This window comes from Aegilops tauschii, chromosome 5 (assembly GCF_002575655.3).
Source record: "Aegilops tauschii subsp. strangulata cultivar AL8/78 chromosome 5, Aet v6.0, whole genome shotgun sequence".
NCBI lineage: Eukaryota > Viridiplantae > Streptophyta > Magnoliopsida > Poales > Poaceae > Aegilops > Aegilops tauschii.
Window position 1 is genome coordinate 538,455,562 of NC_053039.3, and position 21,433 is coordinate 538,476,994.

Below are 21,433 nucleotides of genomic sequence, written 5' to 3' on the forward strand. Positions count from 1 at the left end.
GTCAGCGGAAGCAACAATATCTGAGTACAGACATAAGTTAAACAAGTTTGCCTTAAGAAGGCTAGCACAAACTGGGATACAGATCGAACGAGGCGCAGGCCTCCTGCCTGGGATCCTCCTAACTACTCCTGGTCGTCGTCAGCGGCCTGCACGTAGTAGTAGGCACCTCCAGTGTCGTAGGTGTCGTCGTCAACGATGGCGTCTGGCTCCTGGACTCCAACATCTGGTTGCGACAACCAGATAGAAAGGAAAGGGGGAAAAGAGGGAGAGAGGCAACCGTGAGTACTCATCCAAAGTACTCGCAAGCAAGGAGCTACACTACATATGCATGGGTATATGTGTAAAGGGGCATATCAGTGGACTGAACTGCAGAATGCCAGAATAAAAGGGGGATAGCTAGTCCTGTCGAAGACTACGCTTCTGGTCATCTCCATCTTGCAGCATGTAGAAGAGAGTAGATTGAAGTCCTCCAAGTAGCATCGCATAGCATAATCCTACCCGGCGATCCCCTCCTCGTCGCCCTGTTAGAGAGCGATCACCGGGTTGTATCTGGCACTTGGAAGGGTGTATTTTATTCAGTATCCAGTTCTAGTTGTCATAAGGTAAAGGTACAACTCCGGGTCGTCCTTTTACCGAGGGACACGGCTATTCGAATAGATAAACTTCCCTGCAGGGGTGCACCACATAACCCAACACGCTCGATCCCATTTGGCCGGACACACTTTTCTGGGTCATGCCCGGCCTCGTAAGATCAACACGTCGCAGCCCCACCTAGGCTCAACAGAGAGGTCAGCATGCCGGTCTAAACCTATGCGCGCAGGGGTCTGGGCCCATCGCCCTATGCACACCTGCACGTTGCGTACGCGGCCGGAAGCAGACCTAGCCCCCTTAATACAAGCGCGAGCTTACGGTCCAATGCGGCGCGCGCCACTCAGTTGCTGACGTCAAAAGAGCTTCGGCTGATACCACGACGTCGGGATACCCATAACTACTCCCACGTAGATGGTTAGTGCGTATAGACCAAATGGCCAGACTCAGATCAAATACCAAGATCTCGTTAAGCGTGTTAAGTAACCGCGAACGCCGACCAGGGCCAGGCCCACCTCTTACCTAGGCGGTCTCAACCTGCCCTGTCGCTCCGCCACAAAGATCCACTCGCGGGTACTCCTACGAGCCGACCCGACTTTAGTCATCACATGTGTCATGTATATAGTATATAAATATAACAGTAGTAGCAAGGATAGGCTATGCATCAGGATAGGATATCGGAAAGCAGTAACATGCTACACTACTCTAATGCAAGCAGTATAGAGAAGAATAGGCGATATCTGGTGATCAAGGGGGGGGGCTTGCCTGGTTGCTCTGGCAAGTAGGAGGGGTCGTCAACTCCGTAGTCGAACTGGGCAGCAGCAGTGTCGGTCTCGTAGTCTACCGGAGAGAAGAGGGGGAAGAAACAGTAAATACAATGCAAACATAAACATGACGATGCGTGACATGACAATGAGCAGTGCGAGGTGTGTCCTAACGCGACAGTAGGTGGTACCGGCGAAGGGGGGGAACATCCGGGAAGGTATTCCCGATGTTTTGCGTTTTCGGACAGACGGACCGGAGGGGGAAGGTTGCTAGTTCGATAGGTTAGGGAGGTGTGGTGGACGAACGGATTGCGTATTCGGATTCGTCTCGTCGTTCTGAGCAACTTTCATGTAGAAAACATTTTCATCCGAGTTACGGTTTAAAAGATATGAATTTTCAAAGATTATTTGAATTTCTGGAATTATTTGAATTTAGCAAAATGAATTATGACGTCAGCATGAGGTAATGCTGACGTCAGCAGGTCAACAGGTCGGCTGACCAGTCAAACCAGACAGGTGGGTCCAGTGGGACCCACATGTCATTGACAGGGCACTAACAGAGTTTTATAATTAACTTAAACAAGGTTATTAGCAGGTAGGCCCCACCTGTCAGTGCCTATTTAGATTAATTAATTAGTTTTATTTATAAAAACATTTTTTTTTGTTAATTATGCGGCGGGGCCCGCATGTCAGTGGCTGGGGCCTGCCCAATCGGCAGTTGACTGGGGTCAACCCAGTCAACTGGGCCACCAGGACCCACTGGCAGCGACCCAGGGGGTGGCCCCAGGTGTGCCAGCTCAGCGCGGCCGGCGGCTCAACGCCGGCGACGCCAAACGCGGCGGCGCGGCTCGGATTTCGCCTACGGGGCTCGGGGAGGAGCGGGGCTAGTCTCATTCGAACGAGCTCGCAGCGCCGCATCCAGTGGTGGCCGTAGCTTCGCCGGACTTGGCCGGAATCGGCGCCGGCGAGCGGCGGAGGTGGCGGCGTGCACGGGTGCTCGACGAAAACGGAGCTACGGCGTGCTATCGAGCAAACGGAGGGGCTGGGGAGTATCTACGCGCTGTGGGGAGTGCAACGGGCTTGAGCCCGTGACCAAAAGGTCACCGGAGCCTTGCCGGCGGCGAGCTCCGCGGCGACGCGTTCGGGCGCAAGCAGAGCGGCGGCTACGAGAGCTCAAGAGGCCAGGAGAGCGAGGGGAGAGGATGAGGGGCTCACCGCGCGGCGCAAGAAAGGCCCGTGGGAGGCTTAGTAGCAGCAGCAGTCGCCGGAGTCGAAGAAGACGGCGGCGACCCGAGGAAGAAGGCGACGGCGTTGGGGGTGATGTAGGGGGGTCCCGGCTCGAGCAGGTGGTCGGGGAGGACGGGCTCGACGCGGCGGAGCTCGTGGACACGTCGGGGAGGAGAACGGGGCTCGGTGGCCGCGGCTATGGCGCAGCCATGGCGACGGCGACGCTCGTTTGCGGTGGGGAACGAGGGAGCGGCGTGGATCTGGGGGGAGAGGGAGAGGCGCAGAGGCCGAGAGGGTGAGCGGGGGGCGAGTGGGAGAGGGGCCCGAGGCGTCGGGGCGGCCTTATCCTCCCCCGTCGCCGGCGAGGGGGTGCGGCGGGGACCTGCCCCTGTTCCGACCCCGGTCGGGGGAACAGGGAAGGGGAGGGCACGGTCGAGCGAGGTGGGCCAGGCCGGCTGGGCCTGGGGGCGGCCCAGTTGGGCCAGGGTCCAGTGGGGGGGGTTTCTCTTCTTCTTCTTTTTTTCTTTGTTTGTTCTGTTTTCTTTTGTATTTTCTTTTTATTTATTTATTTTCTTTTCTGTTTTATTTCAATTTAATTTATTTAGGCATTTTATAAAAATATGTTTTCTTTAGTATAATTACCCTTGTAATATTTGGCACCCACCGAACATTTTTGTTTAAATTTTTGAAAACTTTTATTATTGACATTAATTTGAATTTAAATTTTGAAACGGTTTCGAATCATCGCGAGGTTAATTACAGTGACAGAGGTGACGTGGCATCATTAGCGTGGGATTACTGTAGCTTAATTATCCGGGCGTTACAGTACCGGGACCACCGGAAGGGTCCCGGGGGTCCACCGGGTGGGGCCACCTATCCCGGAGGGCCCCATGGGCTGAAGTGGGAAGGGAACCAGCCCCTAGTGGGCTGGGCCCCCCCCCATGGGCCTCCCCCCATGCGCCTAGGGTTGCAAACCCTAGGGTGGGGGGGCTTCCCACTTGCCTTGGGGGGCAAGGCACCCCCTTGGCCGCCGCCCCCCACCCTAGATGGGTTTTGGCCGGCGCCCCCCCTCCCAGGGGGCCTATATAAAGGGGGAGGGAGGGCAGCAACATCTCAGCCTTGGGCGCCTCCCTCCTCCCCTGCAACACCTCTCCCTCTCGCAGAAGCTCGGCGAAGCCCTGCCGAGACCCGCTACATCCACCACCACGCCGTCGTGCTGCTGGATCTCCATCAACCTCTCCTTCCCCCTTGCTGGATCAAGAAGGAGGAGACGTCGCTGCACCGTACGTGTGTTGAACGCGGAGGTGCCGTCCGTTCGGCACTCGGTCATCGGTGATTTGGATCACAGCGAGTATGACTCCGTCATCCACGTTCATTGGAACGCTTCCGCTCGCGATCTACAAGGGTATGTAGATGCACTCCTTTCCCCTTGTTGCTAGTATACTCCATAGATGCATCTTGGTGAGCGTAGGAAAATTTTAAAATTATGCTACGATTCCCAACAGTATATAATTAACTTGAAGTCCAAGACAAGCTGGAATAATACCTAGTCTATCCTAAGTTTTCTAATGAATTAATATACTCAACAATCAGGGTTGTAACTTGTGGTTAGAAGTTTCTCATGACCTAGTTTGTATCCCAATGAACATTTATTTTGATCAATAAAGTTTAGTAAGTTTCTAGAGAAAGTATTCCCTCCTATTCAAAATAAGTGTCCTAGTTTTGAGTTGGAGTTAGTTCAAAACTATGACACTTGTTATTGCTCGCTCACGGCCTAGTTCAGTGATCATCATGCTGGATCTCGCAAAATCCAGGGTATCCAGTATTTGCATCATGGTTGCGATTGTTTCTCCCATGTCTAGCTAGGGTTTCTCGTGCCGCCGTCGCCGCCGCCATCTGAGAAATTTTTGTCCCCTCGCCTCCAGCTGCTAGCTTGGCGCTAAGAGGTGGGGGGACCTCGGATTTTTAAGACCTTTATGTTCTTCGTCAACGCCTAGTGATCATCATAGTTTTGTGAGAATAAACTTCATCTCATTCTTTTGGCAGTGCCATGAGGTTAGAGAGTTTTCCGTCCTTTAGCAGATTCGATTATTCGAATCTGATGAGTTTATGTTGTTGTGTCAAACTTTTTTGTTGGTTTGATTTTTTGTGGAGATGAAATCTTTCATCGACACTATGGTGCAGACATAGTGATTCGACGGCCTGCACTTCTAGGGGATCATCATCGGCCCATGTACGTTCATCGATCAAGGCTGCCTATTTGTTTAGATGGGCGACTCAAGGCTCTTTCAAAAACCATTATTGGCAATGTTCGTGCGGGTGAAAGGATGACAACATCGTTGCTCCAGTCTAATTGCAGCCTCTTTACCGAAGCCTTCGAAGTATTTCTTCGAGCAGAGTTTGATACCGCGAAGAAGGTGTTTACAAGAGATTTCATTGTAATTCTTAGTGACAGGAGTTACTTTATATATTTTCTTGGATCCTAAATCCAAATCAGTGTACCCCATGATTGTTTTTTTATTGTTACGAGTATCAATAAAGTTACATGTGTTTTTAAAAAAAATCTCGCATCCACAGATTTGGCGCAGCTTAAATTTCCCAAATCCCCATGACAAAACAGGCAACAAAGGGAAAAGGAAAAAGATGACAGACCATCTGTAACGCAATCAGTCACTCCGTAGTACCAGTACAGTACAGTTGGTTATACGGTCTTGTCAATTAAATTCGAGACACAAATAAACTCTCACAACGTTGCCGCAAGCGCGAAAATGTAGCTGGGCCACTGCTATGCCATGCCATGCTGGCCCCCAAAAGAGCCGGCCTCACTGTGAGTACACACGGAGCACCCACGTGACCGTGAATGGAGTATTTAGCTAAAAACTACCACATTTCACGGAAACGTGACAGAAAACTACCACTTTACGATTTTGTCCCGAAAACTACCATTTTTTTATTAATCCGTGGCAAAAAATTATCAAGTGTGAAAACTGCTCGCTTTGCCTGGGTTAAACCCGAATCTGAATGCCCGACCCCACCGTTTAGGTGCCAGCGTGGCGAAGCCCTCGTGGCCAGCCGTTAACGCCCGTGACTGAAGGAAATATGCCCTAGAGGCAATAATAAAGTATTATTTATTTCCTTATATCATGATAAATGTTTATTATTCATGCTAGAATTGTATTAACCGGAAACATAATACATGTGTGAATACATAGACAAACAGAGTGTCACTAGTATGCCTCTACTTGACTAGCTCGTTAATCAAAGATGGTTATGTTTCCTAGCCATAGACATGAGTTTTCATTTGATTAACGGGATCACCTCATTAGGAGAATGACGTGAATGACTTGACCCATTCCGTTAGCTTAGCACCCGATCGTTTAGTATGTTGCTATTGCTTTCTTCATGACTTATACATGTTCCTATGACTATGAGATTATGCAACTCCCGTTTACCGGAGGAACACTTTGTGTGCTACCAAACGTCACAACGTAAATGGGTGATTATAAAGGTGCTCTACAGGTGTCTCCAAAGGTACTTGTTGGGTTGGCGTATTTCGAGATTAGGATTTGTCACTCCGATTGTCGGAGAGGTATCTCTGGGCCCACTCGGTAATGCACATCACTATAAGCCTTGCAAGCATTGTGACTAATGAGTTAGTTGCGGGATGATGTATTACGGAACGAGTAAAGAGACTTGCCGGTAACGAGATTGAACTAGGTATCGAGATACCGACGATCAAATCTCGGGCAAGTAACATACCGGTGACAAAGGGAACAACGTATGTTGTTATGCGGTCTGACCGATAAAGATCTTCGTAGAATATGTGGGAGCCAATATGGGCATCCAGGTCCCGCTATTGGTTATTGACCGGAGACGTGTCTCGGTCATGTCTACATAGTTCTCGAACCCGTAGGGTCCGCACGCTTAACGTTACGATGACAGTTTTATTGAGTTTTGATGTACCGAAAGAGTTCGGAGTCCCGGATGGGATCGGGGATATGACGAGGAGTCTCGAAATGGTCGAGACGTAAAAATCGATATATTGGACGACTATATTCGGATTTCGGAAAGGTTCCGAGTGATTCGGGTATTTTTCGGAGTACCGGAGAGTTACGGGAATTCGTATTGGGCCTTAATGGGCCATACGGGAAAGGAGAGAAAGGCCTCAAAAGGTGGCTGCGCCCCTCCCCTTGGTCTGGTCCGAATTGGACTAGGGAAGGGGGGCGCCTCCTTCCTTCCTTCTCTTTTTCCCTTCCCCTTTTCCTATTCCATGTGGGAGGAGGAATCCTACTAGGACTAGGGAGTCCTAGTAGGACTCCAACCTTCTGGCGCGCCCCAGGGGCTGGCCGGCCTCCCCTCCTCCATCCTTTATATACGGGGGCAAGGGGGCACCCCATAGACACAACAATTGATCCTTGAGATCTTAGCCGTGTGCGGTGCCCCCTCCACCAAATTACACCTCGATAATACCGTTGCGGAGCTTAGGCGAAGCCCTGCGTCGGTGGAACATCATCATCATCACCACGCCGTCGTGCTGACGAAACTCTCCCTCAACACTCGGCTGGATCGGAGTTCGAGGGACGTCATCGAGCTGAACGTGTGTAGAACTCGGAGGTGCCGTGCGTTCGGTACTTGATCGGTCGGATCGTGAAGACGTATGACTACATCAACCGCGTTGTGATAACGCTTCCGCTGTCGGTCTACGAGGGTACGTGGACAACACTCTCCCCTCTCGTTGCTATGCATCACCATGATCTTGCGTGTGCGTAGGAATTTTTTTGAAATTACTACGTTCCCCAAGAGTGACCTCTACGCCCGCGCGCCCGCTCGTCTTCCCTCGCCCGCCGCAGTGGTCACCGGAGCACTGCCGGCAGTCGCCGACCCCATCGCGACCAGATCCTGCAGCCTCGCCTCCCTGGCGCAGCCCCGCTGCCCAGCGAACCACCCCGCGCCGCCCGTCGCCATGGCCTTGCCCCGAGCGGCCGCCGCCCCGGGGCTCGCCGCCGGCAGGCCTCCCCATCACCGTCCAGCCTCGTCGTCGCCAGATCCGGCAGACGCCGCCCCGAATCCGCCTCACCCGGACCTCCCCGCCGCCCTGCTCGCGCCGGAGCGCCGCCTGCAGGTCGCGCCGTCTCCTCCAGATGCGGCCGCACCCCTGGCCGGGTGCCCGTAGCCGAGCCCAGTGGCCGCGCGCCCGTGGCCGCATGCCTGGCCTTGCCGCCCTGGCCGCGCGGCCGTCGCCGTGCCCCTGGCCGAGCCCCCCTGGCGTGCCTGGCCGCCGCGCCCCTGGCCGTGCCCATGGTCGCCCGCCTGGCCCCGCCGCGCTCGCCCGCGGGCGCCCCGCTCCCTGCCCACGCCCCGGCCGTGCCCGCCCATGGTTGGAGTCGACGGGGAAGAGCAAGAGAGGCATGTGCCGCCTGCGGCGTGGGGAGTGCAGGGGCTGCACTCCGGTGACCACTCCGGCGGGCGAGGGGAGACGAGCCATGTCAGCACTTAACGGTCAAACAAACGGTGTTGACTTACGATGCCATGTCAGCACTTACATGCGGGCCAGGCCTGTCATAAACGCATTTAAAATGGCTGAATCAGTCGATTTACTCACATGGTAGTTTTTAGTCACATATTAATAAAAAAGTGGTAGTTTTCGGGACAAAATCGTAAAGTGGTAGTTTTCTGTCACGTTTCCGTGAAATGTGGTAGTTTTTGGCAAAATACTCCCGTGAATGTGATGGTCGGAGCGCTTCTGGTTTCCAGTTCTGGACGGGGCCAAGCAGCAAGCAACGAACGAAGTGCCCACAGTAAAACCACGGAGGAACGAACGAACTCCGGTGAAATGAAATCTCTCCGCAAATGTAAGAGATGGCCGGTGGAGGGGGGCGACAAGGCAGTAAAGCCCAACCGCCGGACTAGCGCCGAGTGTGGCCCGGCAGGCACGCCATTATTGGCGGCAGCGCGATCTCGGTCGATGCAAGGCTAGACGACGGGGACGATGGGGCCGATCCATCCACCCATGCATTGCATTGCATAGGGGAACTACTGTGCGGACGACAGTGGCCCACCAAACGTCCGTCCTCGCCGACGCCGTCGCTTTCCGGCCGTGAGGCGTCGGGACGAAACGGCGGTGGCGAGCTGGCTGTAGCGACCGGCCGGCCGACAGCGCGCGCCTCTCGCGGTCTTGCTCACGTCGCAGCTTGGAAAATGTCCGTTGCTCTTGCTCATCTGAATCTATGATGATGGTTAATCGTGAGCACGTGAAGGCAAACGCAGGTAGGATTCACCCAGCAAAAGGCAGAAGTGGACTGGGCTGGGCTGGGCTGGATTTCCCCTTGGCTTATCGGAGAGACAAGGAGAAGGTGACAAGCCAGCGCCAAAACGTACGTACACCTTTTCGTTTGGCGTCAAGTAGCGGGTGAACACGTGAGACGCATCGAAGGACTGTACGTGACAATACTCAACACTCATCAACAGTCTTTGTTGCTTGATTAGGGAGGGAATCAGCTAGCCGGGTCAGGAGATTAATAAGCTCGGTGAGCCCGTACGCACGTACTGCTCGTGTCTGTTTCGAATTTAAATGCAGGGTTGATTGTTGCAGCCAAGAAAATTAGAGTATTTTTCAAGCCGCAGTCCACATCCAGTTAGGCACAAGCGTACTAGTACTGCTCTGCTCCTTTAACGGATGTACTAGTTGAATAAATTAGGAGCGTCATCGATCGGTCGCAAGAGGAGTTTAAGAAGCGTTTGACTCCGCACATGGCAGGCAGACGTAGAGCGTGCCATGGCAAAAAGGGAAAGGTGAAGCACAGTTTAAGGCAGACTAAGCCAGAAATAACAACACCAAGGATCTAGTTGACCTAGCTTCAGCTCCACAACACGCGTCTGCACACGTAGCGCCATGAGTTAGCAGCACATATACGAAACCAACCTGGCATTGAGTGGTGGTTGTCAAAAAAGGGAAAACCTGACACTTAGTAGTGCAGATCGAGCTTAGCTGCACGATTAAGCGACACCTGAATTTGATAACCGATAAGTTTAGGGCGGCAGCAGTGCGCGCTTGTGTCGCGTGTTGCCTCTGCTGATGAGTGACGGCCGTACACATGTAATGCACTCGGGGAGATGGAAGAGAGCAAATCTCATCTGCATTTGTGGCTCGCTAATAAATGTTTGGTTGGGGTTGGGGTTGGAGCCTCGCCCAACCCACTCGCTATTGCTAGGCCAGTTGCTGCCTTATCGAATCATGAGATGAGATGATGAGCTTCCGACTTCCAAGTGCTCACTGTCACTGGCCCGAACGAATCAATAGCCACTCTCCCTCCCCACAGCTCAGCACGATCCGGCCTCGGCTCCACCACCGTCAAAGACTAATCTACTCCGTGGAACCCCTAAACACCCGCCCTAATCAGACAGACAACGCGGCCGGAGCGACTTTGATCCAAACCCATCCTGCCCAGAGGCTCACTGACCTGCTGGCCCCACTGTGTTGACCGTAGACCAGGCCCGCTCGGCAGCGAGTAGGGTAGACGGCCCCTGCGTGGGTGCGAACCAGGGAGGGGTCACGGGCCGCCGCGCGGGAGCACGAGGGCCCACGTGCCAGAGAGCCCGCCCGCCCCGTGATAAGAATGTGTTCTCACTTTCTCTGACGCCCCACCTCGTCTTCCTCCCGTCCCGTCTACACTGAATCGAGTAGTGGTGGCGGAATATTTTTCTTTTCCACGCGCTGCTACGCCCACCCGCGCCAATCCACCCGAGCTCACGCGCTGCTGCTGCTGCTGCTGCGAGTGGAGTTGTCCTCAAGGAAGGCGGGCGCTCCTCCAATGGTGGCGGACTCCTCAAGGCTCAGGAGATGATACGGTACCAGGTGCGGAACGAGTACGGGCTGGCGGATCCGGCGCTGTACGCGCCGGAGGGGGAGGAGGATGACCCGGAGGCGCTGCTCGAGGGCGTCGCCATGGCCGGCCTCGTCGGCCTGCTCCGCCAGCTCGGGGATCTCGCCGAGTAAGTGCCGCTCCTGTACCCCCCGCCTCCGCCTCCTTCTGCGCCTGCTGCGAGGGTACCAACCAACCCGGGTTCGTTCGTGCGTGCTGCGCCGGGCGAGCGAGTTGCGTTGCGTGGCTGGCCTCGCCGCGGCGTGCGATTCTGCGAAACAAAAATTAAAATAATTGGGCGGGCGTATGCTGTTTTTGGGAGCATCTATGTGTAGATAGATAACTTTATGAGTTTAGTCTAGTTTAATGCCTTTTAGGTTTGAGGGAGGTTTCTGCGCATTCTGGGCGGGTGGTTGGTCTCGTCTGCGCAATTCCAAGCAGTAGTCAATTGGCTGGGGAATTCGCTTCACGGGCAGCATTTTGCACCGAATTTCTGAACTATCGATGGATGCGCCTCAGAATTTTTCAGTCCGATTTGGGCGGCCTTTAGCACTTTCGGCTTTGAGGGTGTGGAATTGTTTCCCCATCCATACAAGGAGGAGGAGGAGGAGGCGTTTTCAATTCTAACTGAGCGGAATTGTTTCCCTGCGTTGTGAGCTGGGCCAATGCCGACGCCCGCGTCAGGTTCTGGTTCTCTACCGCAGGCTGTGCGGTTTTGCGGAGATTCATCTTCTGCATGCTGCAGTTGGTTGTTGATTTTGACAAGAATTCTAGTTATCACATACAGCATTGGGTTTGCACTTCAGAACACAAGTCAGAATTTGGTAGGTAACACGCTTGAGTTGCAGTGGAAAGATACTGGCCTTCATTTTCCTTATATTTCTGCACAACCTTATGTCAGAATTGGGATTTATCTGGAGAACCGCCAAAGGATAGCATTGTTGTGAATCTCATTACAGAACATGCTTCCTAGATGATGCTATAGTGTTTTCATCGTAGTCTCCAGATTTCCTAGTGTTCTCAACGTAAATTTTGGTCAAGTAAGTAAAGTCATTCTTTGGAAGGAAAAAATCTATCCTAACCCATCATGTTCCCAGTTAGAAGTACACAAATGTGAATTGTTATGTTAACAATTCTACTGGCTTTCAGCAGGTTTGTTGTTAGTTTTACTTTCCTCTTGAAGTTTTGTTGGAATAGTTTGCAGTGTAGATGTGTATCTTGTTGATTGCCAGTGCTTCCATCCACGTTCCAATATGTGTGCCAAAACAGTGTTCTAGAAGTGAATATGTCGTTCTTTCCATTCGTTCTGAAGAACTTTCGTGTTCTCCTTGTGCAAAACAGGTTCGCCGCAGAAATATTTCATGACCTGCATGAAGATGTGATGGCCACTGCTTCTAGAGGGCATGGTTTGATGCTTAGATTGCAGCAGCTAGAGGCAGAATTTCCTGCAGTTGAGAAGGCAATCATAGCACAGACTGACCATTCAACTTACCTACATGATGATGGTTAGTTGAAAGTGGAAAACGACCACATTTTATGGTTACTATTTTGTACTGCCATGGTTCTTACATCTGAAGTTCTTGGCGCATTCTCTTGTAGGTGTTGAGTGGCATCCAAATCTGCAGCTTAATCAGAATTTGATCACGATAGGAGATATGCCTCGTTTCATTTTGGATTCATATGAAGAATGTCGTGGCCCACCACATTTATTCACGTTGGATAAGTATGTGGATGCTTTCTGTCTTTTTATGTGGGTATATACCATGGATGTGTTATCAGCAATTTAATACCAGAATTGTTCTTCAGGTTTGATGTTGCTGGTGCTGGGGCCTCCTTAAAACGATATTCAGACCCATCTTTCTTTAAGATGGGACAGACCTCCAACATGATTGAGCCGGATTACTTAAGAGAGAAGAAGCCCCGTAGGATAAAGGCAAGTAATACATTCTCAATTATTGCCAACATTTCTCTGGTAGTTTCACTTTGTGCTAGACACTTTACCGGGAGAGCCCCCTCCAAGTAAAATGCGATGGTAGTTGCTACATCCTTCATGAACTTAAATAACTTATCTATTTGGAAAATGCTCGTGTAGTATTTTACCAAATTGACCATGAGCGCATGAAGTTTAGAATCGTCTTTACAAGTTACAACACATGAGCTTAGCTTTAGCTTGAGATCCGGGTTCATCCAAATTGGACAACATAAAAAATATTGATGCAAGAAAAGCTGCCATACAGTAGTATTTATTGATTTTGAAGCGCTGTCAAGCGAAATTGCATTTTTCGTCTATCAATAGCTGATAATAAGTTATCATCTCAACTTGCCTTGGACTTTTGAGAGTAGAACCGGTTCTTTACCCGTGGTATGTTCGTCATATCATTTACTCTGTTTAAATATATGCGGATCTTCACGGTCCCTAATGTTTGTCAAACCAGAACAATTTCCTTGAAGTTAGAAACTTACCGAAGTCTTTCTCTTTCAGAAAAAGGCTATGCGAAGGAAAGGGGAAACACTCGAATCATTGCTTATTGCGAACTCTGAGTAAGTTTAGGGCCACTGGATTGGTCATGTGCATAAGATTCACCAAAAGGAGCCTATATACTAGGGGAAATTTAGTTCGAAACGATTTTAGACTGTATTTACCATGATACAATGTAATACTATTTGTTGCAAAACCTGCAGGTCTCAAATTACGTCATCAAAGGATCGATCTTCTAGAAAAGTTCCACCAAGGACAACAAAACTGAAATCCAGGCATTTACGGGATTCTTACAATAAAACTATAAGCAGAATCTGCAGGGAACAATTGCAAGAAGTAATTTCATCACAACAGAAGATCTTGTCAAATTATTCTGCAAGGAACTTCCATGCAAAATTTAGGTCAACTGACTCAAGTGAAATAATATCTTCATTTGGAGAATTAGACAATTTCAGTGCCCCTGCTCAGTCTTTTACTAAACATGAACTGACGAAGGTTGTCCCAGTAGACGAATCTGATACTTTGGTGACTGCATCTGCACCCATTAATGGGCCGATTCATCTTGAGGTAGATGATGGTCAATTTCTGGCAACACAACAGGAACATTTCGAAATGGAACAGATCTGCAAGGGATCTCCATTGCAGTCAGTGCAGGAAGAGAAACTTCAATTGGCTGTAGTTCCTGTTTACCATGACGATGATCCCTGCAGGCCTGATGATATTGGTAGTGATCAAGACAAGTTTATTGACACCCTTAATACAGAATCAGAAGGTGAAGCCGATCATAGCATGAAAAGTCAAAAGAATCTCAGTGCCGAAATGGAAGTGGATAATTTGAACTGTGATGGCAAGGAAGCTGAAAGTGTGCTGGATGTACAGTATTCAGAACTAGGTCCTGCGGAAGACCTGTCATCAGGGTTGAGCAATCCATGCAATGACACAGAACCAACCCGTGCAGACTCATTTCTGCTAAGTGACTCTTCTCCTTCTGCAGTGTCAGACACAAAAGATACAAACTCTGATTCAGATTCTTGCAAACAATTGAGTGGTGATAATTGGATCAACGACAAAGAATCTTGTAACGATGTTGATCTAATGGATGTCAGCTCATCATCCAGTGTGACCTCTGATGACAATGGTAACTTTGAAACTGACACTAATCTCAATGGCTGTGTACAAAACCAGGAGGTGTCTTTTCTCCCTTCGAACGATTATCATGCTGGTGCTATCCCTAGTTCTGAAAAACAGTTATCCCAGACATCTAGTGGCTTGGATGGTAATTCTTTCTATCTTCTTGTATATGTTTGGATAGACCCAAATTGCCTCAATGAGTTTCCTTTTTCTTCTCTTTGACCTTACATAGTTATTGTGTTGCCAGGTTTGGCTAGCATTAGCAGTGATTACCACGAAATAGCATATCGCTCAGCGGAGGATGGCCAAAATAATGTGGTAGATACTTCTACGATATCTGGACAACCCAATGATGTTTCACATGCTGGTGGAGAAGTTGAAGTTTCACATGCTGATGATTTGTTACTTCAGAGTAGCACACACAATCAAGAACAAATACAGTTGTCCAAGGAACCGTTTGAAGAATGCACATCTCTAGCTGCAGTTGTCCAAGAAACAGATACCAAAGTTGCATCACTGCCAGACATGGATCCTGTTGTGCACATGAATGACTTGGAGTTCAACAATGTTGCGCTTCCTGCAGAAATTGATACAAGTACAATACCAACTAGTTTGGATCCTGATGTTACCCACAAGCATTCTGACAGTAAGTCAACCGTTTGCTTTTCTTTCACCTCCGCATTGTTTTACTTAAATTATTTGTTTAGCTCGGTGGTTTACTGTATTGCATCGGTTTATTGGAACATTTTTTGTAGAGCTTGATTCAGGAGTTATACCTATTCATTCAATCACATCGGATAATCCATCGTATGAATCAGATCACGGTGAACTGGTTGAAGAATTACACTGTTTACCAGATGAAGATCTATATAAGCATATCACAGAGGATCAAGAAATAGCTGCACTGGAAAAAGGGCCCTGTTCAGTTAGGCTCGACACACACAAAGAAGATTCTATGCAGGCGTCTGTTGTGCCCATGCACTTCTCTAGTATTCAGGTGATCCCAGGACTTGCTGAATCTGTACCTACTTTTCAAGATGACACAGAAGCTCATACAAGCGAGATGCTGGAACAATCTCCACGAGTATTGAATGATGATACAAAATCATCGTTGATTGATGTCCCATCAGCTTCTAGTACTGCCCCTATACTTGATACCATCAAGTCCTGCATGGAATACCATGAATCCATTGAAACGGTAAAAAATGTGGAGCACAGTGAAGTTCTGGTTGATGCTGAGGTTGTAGAAGAATCGACTACCAGCAGGTTGGATGATGACATGATACCTTCTGAAGAGGAGCATACTGATGGGGCCAAACATACCGAGAAAGCAGAGGTTGATGCCGAGGGTGTAGAAGAATCGACTACCGGCAGGTTTGATGATGACATGACACCTTCTGAAGAGGAGCATACTGATGGTGCCAAACATACCGAGAAAGCAGAGGTTCTGCCTACAAATTCTAGTCATGATATACCATTGCAATCCAGTCCTTTCAGGGAAGACATTGAAGCAGTTGAAGCTACCTGTGAAAACCTTGGATCACTAGAAGAGTCAAGAGGACATATCTTTAGAGAAAGTATGCTGCAGACAGCCAATCTTCCACAGCCTATTGAAATAGAAACGTCAGGCGGAACACTGGGTGGCAGTGATGATATTCTATATGTTACACCATCACATTTTCCAGAAGATTCTTGTCAAGAGGAATTACCAGAAGAAACCACTCTAATTGCTGAAGAAGTTCCATGTCAGAGTGATTTGGACAAGGATGTTACAGTAAGCCCGAACAGTAACATGGTGTGGGAGCAACTATCAGATGTCGATCAAGACTTGGTGAGGGAGTTATCTGCTCAAGATTCTTTTGGCACAAACCCATTCGTCGATCCTGGGTACATGGTGAGCTCTACTGATCCTTTGCCCAGTATGAGCTATCAACCATGTTGCTCTGAAGAAGAAGATGATTTTCTCTCAGAACTTCTAATCCAGCAGTGTAACATTCAAGCAAAAGAGAACCTGTATCCACTTGATGATTCTCTTTGGGAACCTGCAACTCCACCTGATGAAGCACCATTACCGTCAGAAGTCATGACTGAACAGGACTTCAGATCCTTGTGCCATGAATACCATGAGATTGATTTTACTGCTGCCACAGAAGGCTTTGATTATAAACCATCCTCAGATTCTAACGATATAGCAAATGATTGTGTGGTCAGTGTATTGGATTCCCCTAGTTCTGTCTCTGTGCTGTCAGCGGAATTAGACCAGGAAGTGGTTTGTTCTAAGCCGGATTCTCAACTTGCTGAATGTTCATCTGCCAGGGATATAACAGGCGAGACAATCGTGCCCTTATCCGCCATGAAAGTTCCTGATGGTGAGAAACAGGCAGTGGATTCTGACTTGAGATCTCATGAGTCTTTCAGCGATGAGAAAAATCTTGAACTGGATATCTTTTCCATTCCAGTGAAATCAGAGCAGGAACAACGTCCCTTGCCTGAGGTTGTTCCAGTGAAGGAAGAGCAGGACCCCTGTGCTAACCTTCCTCCACATGCTTTTATAAATGAAAAGGTAGGTGAATTGGATGTTCACTCGAGTAACTCGCCAGTGGAACCGTTGGTAGGAGCATGTGGCTTGGATGAACTGGATGTCCTTCCTTTAAGGAAACCTATTCCAACTCAGGAATCAGACTCACGTGTCTTAGATGGACCTAACTCTCAAAGTGTTCCATCTTCCTCAACGGATAAGACGGTTGACGATCTAGATGTCCCTCCTCTGAGGATTGCTCTTGAAGCTGAGGAGTCAGAAGATCAGTTTACAGGTGAAAATGATTCTCAGATTGCTACATCTTACGTTTGTGAGAAGATTGAAGAACCTGCTGCCCCTCCAAGCAATGCTGTTCTTGTTGAAAAGGAGGCAGAAGTTTGTGCTCCAAGTGAACTTGATTCTCAAATTGCTTCATGTTCTTTGCCTAACAAGAAAATAGACGAACTAGATTGTCCTCCTTTGATTGGTTCTGCATTGATAGAAGATGAGTCGGAAGATCATATCTCTGGTGTTCCTGATTCTCAAATTGCTCCATATTCTTCAGTAAATGATAAGATTGTTGGACCATGTGCTTCTACATCAGTAAATGATACAGAGGCAGGGTGGGAAACTTGTCCGTCTCCTGAATTGGATCCTCAGTTTGCTCCATGTCCCTTGAGTGATTACAATGTTAGTAGACTAGACGGGACTCCATCATGCAATGTCCAAGTGGAAGCACATAATGGACCCTATTACTCACCTGAATTTGATACCCGAATTGCTCCATATTCTTCAGTAAATGATAAGATTGACGTACCAGGTGCTGCTACATCAGTACATGATATGGAGGTAGAGCAAGGGTGGGAAGCATGCGCATCCCCAGAATTGGATTCTCAAATTGCTACGTGCCCGGCGAGTGAGGACAGGGTTGGTCAACTGGATGGATCTTCGTCATGCAATGCCCAAGTGGAAGCAGCCCAAATTGCTCCATATTCTTCAGTAAATGATAGGATTGATGTACCAGGTGCTTCCACATCAATACATGATATGGAGGTAGAGCAAGGGTGGGAAGCATGTGCATCCCCTGAATTGGATTCTCAAATTGCTCCGTGCCCCATGAGTGAGGACAGGGTTGGTGAACTAGATGGATCTTCGTCATGCAATGTCCAAGTGGAAGCAGAGAATGCATCCTATTGCTCACCTGAATCTGATTCCCAAATTGCACCGGGTTCTTTGAATTCTAGCGCGCTAGCTGAGAGATCAACAGTGGCTTCTACTTCTGTCATGCATAGTACCAAGGAAATTGATCGGGTTTTTCCTGTTCCACCACACCCTGAACCGTTTCAAAGTGTGTGCAGTGAAGATCCTCAGAAGCTACCCCCTCTTCCTCCTCTTCAGTGGAGGCTTGGAAGGCCTCGTTTGGGACTTCTGAGTAAAAAAGACCGTGTGCCTGAGCCTGCAAGCAGAACAACTTCCATTTTGCCTGTATCGAGTCAAGATATGGATAATGGCCTGGTTTCACTTGACAGAATGGCAGAACCAATAGCGTCAGTTTCCTCTCAAGATATCAAAGAGAGGTATGTGAATTCTGTGGTGGACAATAATGATCAAAGGGTAGAATCTGGATTGCCAGGGGAACATGACAGGCCATTTTCAGAGGCTTGTGGGAATATCAAGCATCAGGGGCATATCACTTCATCACCATCGGAGGCTGAAGAACATCTGAATGACAGTGGGGCCACTGCACATGTAATTAACCAGCAAGATCGTCAACAGCACCTCTTGTGTTCAGATATTTCAGACATCGCTGAGCATCTCAGTTCTACAGATCCAGCTGCATCTGAGGATGACAAAACGGTGGATGATCACAATGCTGCACGTAACGTGCAGTTCCACAAAGTGAGCTCTTCAACACCAGGGCATGTTTCCGAAAATGGTAGTTGCCAGCAATCTCAGCACGGTGAATCATTATCAGGGACTCCAGACAATGAGGAGCATAGTTCAAATGCATCAGATGAGGAGAAGAATCTGAAAGACCAGTCAATCACAAGAGGATTACCTTTAGACACAACTGCATCAGGCTCAGTGTTAGAAGAAGGCAATAGCCAGGAGAGTAAGTTACCGGAACAAGATGCGGATAACCTCAAGGGTGGTCTGTCTGAAGGCCAGTCACATACTGCAGAATCAATGGTATCTGAAGATTATCCCCATGGTGATCATAATTTGGACACAGAGAGTATACTTCAGCCAAACCCGTCGTGGCCTAGCAATATAAGTAAATATCTTGGTGACCTTGATGAAGGCGGCTATGCACACGCTGAGCAGCCACCAGTGATGGGATGGACTGTTGGACCTCAGATGCTTCATCCTAATTATGGAATATCAACGGAAGGGAGCAGATTTGAACCAGAGGTCACAGATTATCGGTTGACCAGAAAGCCAGTTTCAGTGAGAAACATCCCAAGAAATCCACTGGTTGATGCTGTTGCTGCTCATGATAGAAGCACGGTATTCTTCTGCCTTCCTCGTGAACATTCTTGTGTGCGTGCTCTGCTTATGTTTTCTGTGTTCACGCTAACTCCATTTATGCTTTGTGCAGATGCGCAAGGTTTCAGAACTTGCTCCCCCCACAGATAAGCCCAATACCGATGATAAAAACATGTGGCTTGAGCAGATAAGGAAAAAGGTTGGAGAACTTGCCCCCACCGCAGATAAGCCAAATACTAATGATAAAAACTTGTGGCTTGAGCAGATAAGGAACAAGGTTGGTAAACAGAAATCTCTCCCTTCTCCCTGTAGACCCTCTCACTATCTCACTGACTTGCTTGCTGTTTGCACTTGATCAGACCTTTGACCTGAAACCAGTGGGTTCTGCTATACCAACATCCATGAGAGCCCCTGCTAGGGCCTCTAGTGGAAACCTGAGAGTTGCTGCAATAATAGAGAAAGCAAATGCCATACGCCAGGTTGCCATCCAAAGTTAACCTCGCAATGTCGTTGTCAACATCTTTTCAGTTATTTGTCTCTTATCTATGTTTCTGTTATGGATCAGGCGGTGGGAAGTGATGACGAAGACGACGATAATTGGAGTGACACATAGAGCACCCATTATTTTGCCCTCCTGCTGTTTTTTCCTTGGCAGAAAGGTGCCAAACCAGCAAGATCTTGGACAGGGTGCACAGCCATGCCATCTTATGGTCCTAACATTCTTAGGTCTTGTCTCTTGTATATATAGTATAGGGAAATGCCAATATGTTTATCTCTTTTTGCCATTCTTCTCTCCATTCTTTTTGGCCTCACTGTGTGTATACTTGCCTCCCCGGGCAGCAAAAGGCTGTTGAAGGTAGGCATGTTCTTAGGAGACCAATTTGTTCAGGTCTGTTGTAAATCGTTAACCTCTCTTAACCTTTGTTTGCATTATAGATTTGTACTCCCTCCATTCCAAAATACTTGTCGTGGTATGAATACTCAGTATTTTGGAATGTTGGGAGTGGTAGGTTTATCTTGAAATGTGAAATGGGTTAGTGTGCTGTGATCATCCCCTCACTTGGATTGATACCATGTGGAAATTGATTTACTCCCTCCATTCCTAAATATTTGTCCTTTTCGAGATTTCAAATGGACTACATATACGGATCCTGTTGAAATCTCTAGAAAGACAAATATTTAGGAACGGAGGGAGTACAATTTTACAAAATTCTGAGTATTCATTTGATCCGATTATACAGGTGCTTTCCCTAGGTGACATGCACAGGGGATCTGAGAATCATGCGTGCTTCTGCTAAACAAGAGCTTCCAAGGAAAGATTGTACCCAGAGATGAGGGCAGAGAGGCCGATGGCCAAGAAGGCGAAGAAGGCGAGGCTAATGGCGGCCGCGGCCGAGTCGTTGAACAGGTTGTCGGCGGCCTGGCGCATGTAGTCCGTCACCGGCGCCGCCGCGGACAAGCCCGATATCAGCGAGTAGGCCACCACCTGCCACGATAAAGTTTCAGACCAGGAAACACGCTCAGGTTGTTGGGTCAAGCCGGTTGGCGATATTGGTGGTTAGTTAGACAGAGAGCTGGCTGGGGGTCGGTACCTGATCTCCGGCGAAGTCGAGGACGGCCGCCGCCTTCCGCCCGGCGACGAGGTCCCGGCCGGAGCTGAGCCTGTGCGCGTCGCGCAGCAGCTGCGCCGTGGCGTACAGGAGCGCGATGATCGACATGCCCAGGCAGTAGCTGCGCGACAGGTCAAAGGTCAGATCAGGTGACAGATGATGAGACGGGGGTCGATGGATGGATCTGGACGACGTGCTTGTATTCCGGGTAGGTGCTGAAGTCCTGGGCGCCGCCGCGGCCGTGCACGTCGGTGGCCATGACGACGAGGGCCAGCAGGGAGAAGAGCCACGCGAAGGCCCGCAGCAGCAGCCGCGCCCGCACCGGCGCCGCCTCCATCTTCCACCGCTCCGCGATCGACCTCGACGCCGGCACGCTGCTGTCGGCGGCCGGCGCGTCGTGCGGCTCGCTGCTGGCTGAGGCGGACGACATGTGGACCGGAATGGACGGCGATGATGCACACTTGGCGCCGAACTGATGACCTGGTATATAAAACTCGAGCGTGCCGGCCGCACGCCGGCGGGCCAAGACTGCGGTTACAAACCGGCGCGGGTTTCGCGGTTGGTTAATCCACCAGCTGAGTCACTTCGACGTTGGGTGCTCGACAGTAGCATAATTTCATCTTATCGGTTCATAAAATGATTTTTTTTTAGAAAATCAGCACCCCAAAAAAAAATCCATTGAAGAAAGAGAAACCATGCGAGTACCACAACAACGGAAAAACTAAACACAAATCTTTCTCGGAAACAAAAGGGCGAACGGTTGGGCC

The 21,433-nt window shown here is 49.3% G+C and overlaps 2 protein-coding genes across 2 annotated transcripts; one reads left to right on the plus strand and one right to left on the minus strand.

Moving 5' to 3' along the window:
* The first annotated feature begins 10,217 nt into the window (after positions 1-10,217).
* LOC109774925 (SCAR-like protein 1) lies at positions 10,218-20,107 on the plus strand. Its single transcript, XM_073498364.1, has 11 exons — positions 10,218-10,571; positions 11,783-11,946; positions 12,041-12,164; positions 12,248-12,374; positions 12,924-12,982; positions 13,124-14,196; positions 14,299-14,697; positions 14,807-19,077; positions 19,169-19,333; positions 19,416-19,535; positions 19,622-20,107. Exons 1-11 carry the CDS (start codon positions 10,420-10,422, stop codon positions 19,667-19,669), a joined length of 6,702 nt encoding a protein of 2,233 aa, XP_073354465.1. The 5' UTR covers positions 10,218-10,419; the 3' UTR covers positions 19,670-20,107.
* Positions 20,108-20,219: 112 nt separating this feature from the next.
* On the minus strand, positions 20,220-21,206 carry LOC109774949 (CASP-like protein 4B3). The gene is made up of 3 exons (XM_020333711.4): positions 20,864-21,206; positions 20,649-20,787; positions 20,220-20,542 (listed from the first exon to the last, which is right to left on the minus strand). Exons 1-3 carry the CDS (start codon positions 21,094-21,096, stop codon positions 20,351-20,353), a joined length of 564 nt encoding a protein of 187 aa, XP_020189300.1. The 5' UTR covers positions 21,097-21,206; the 3' UTR covers positions 20,220-20,350.
* Between the last annotated feature and the right edge of the window lie 227 nt (positions 21,207-21,433).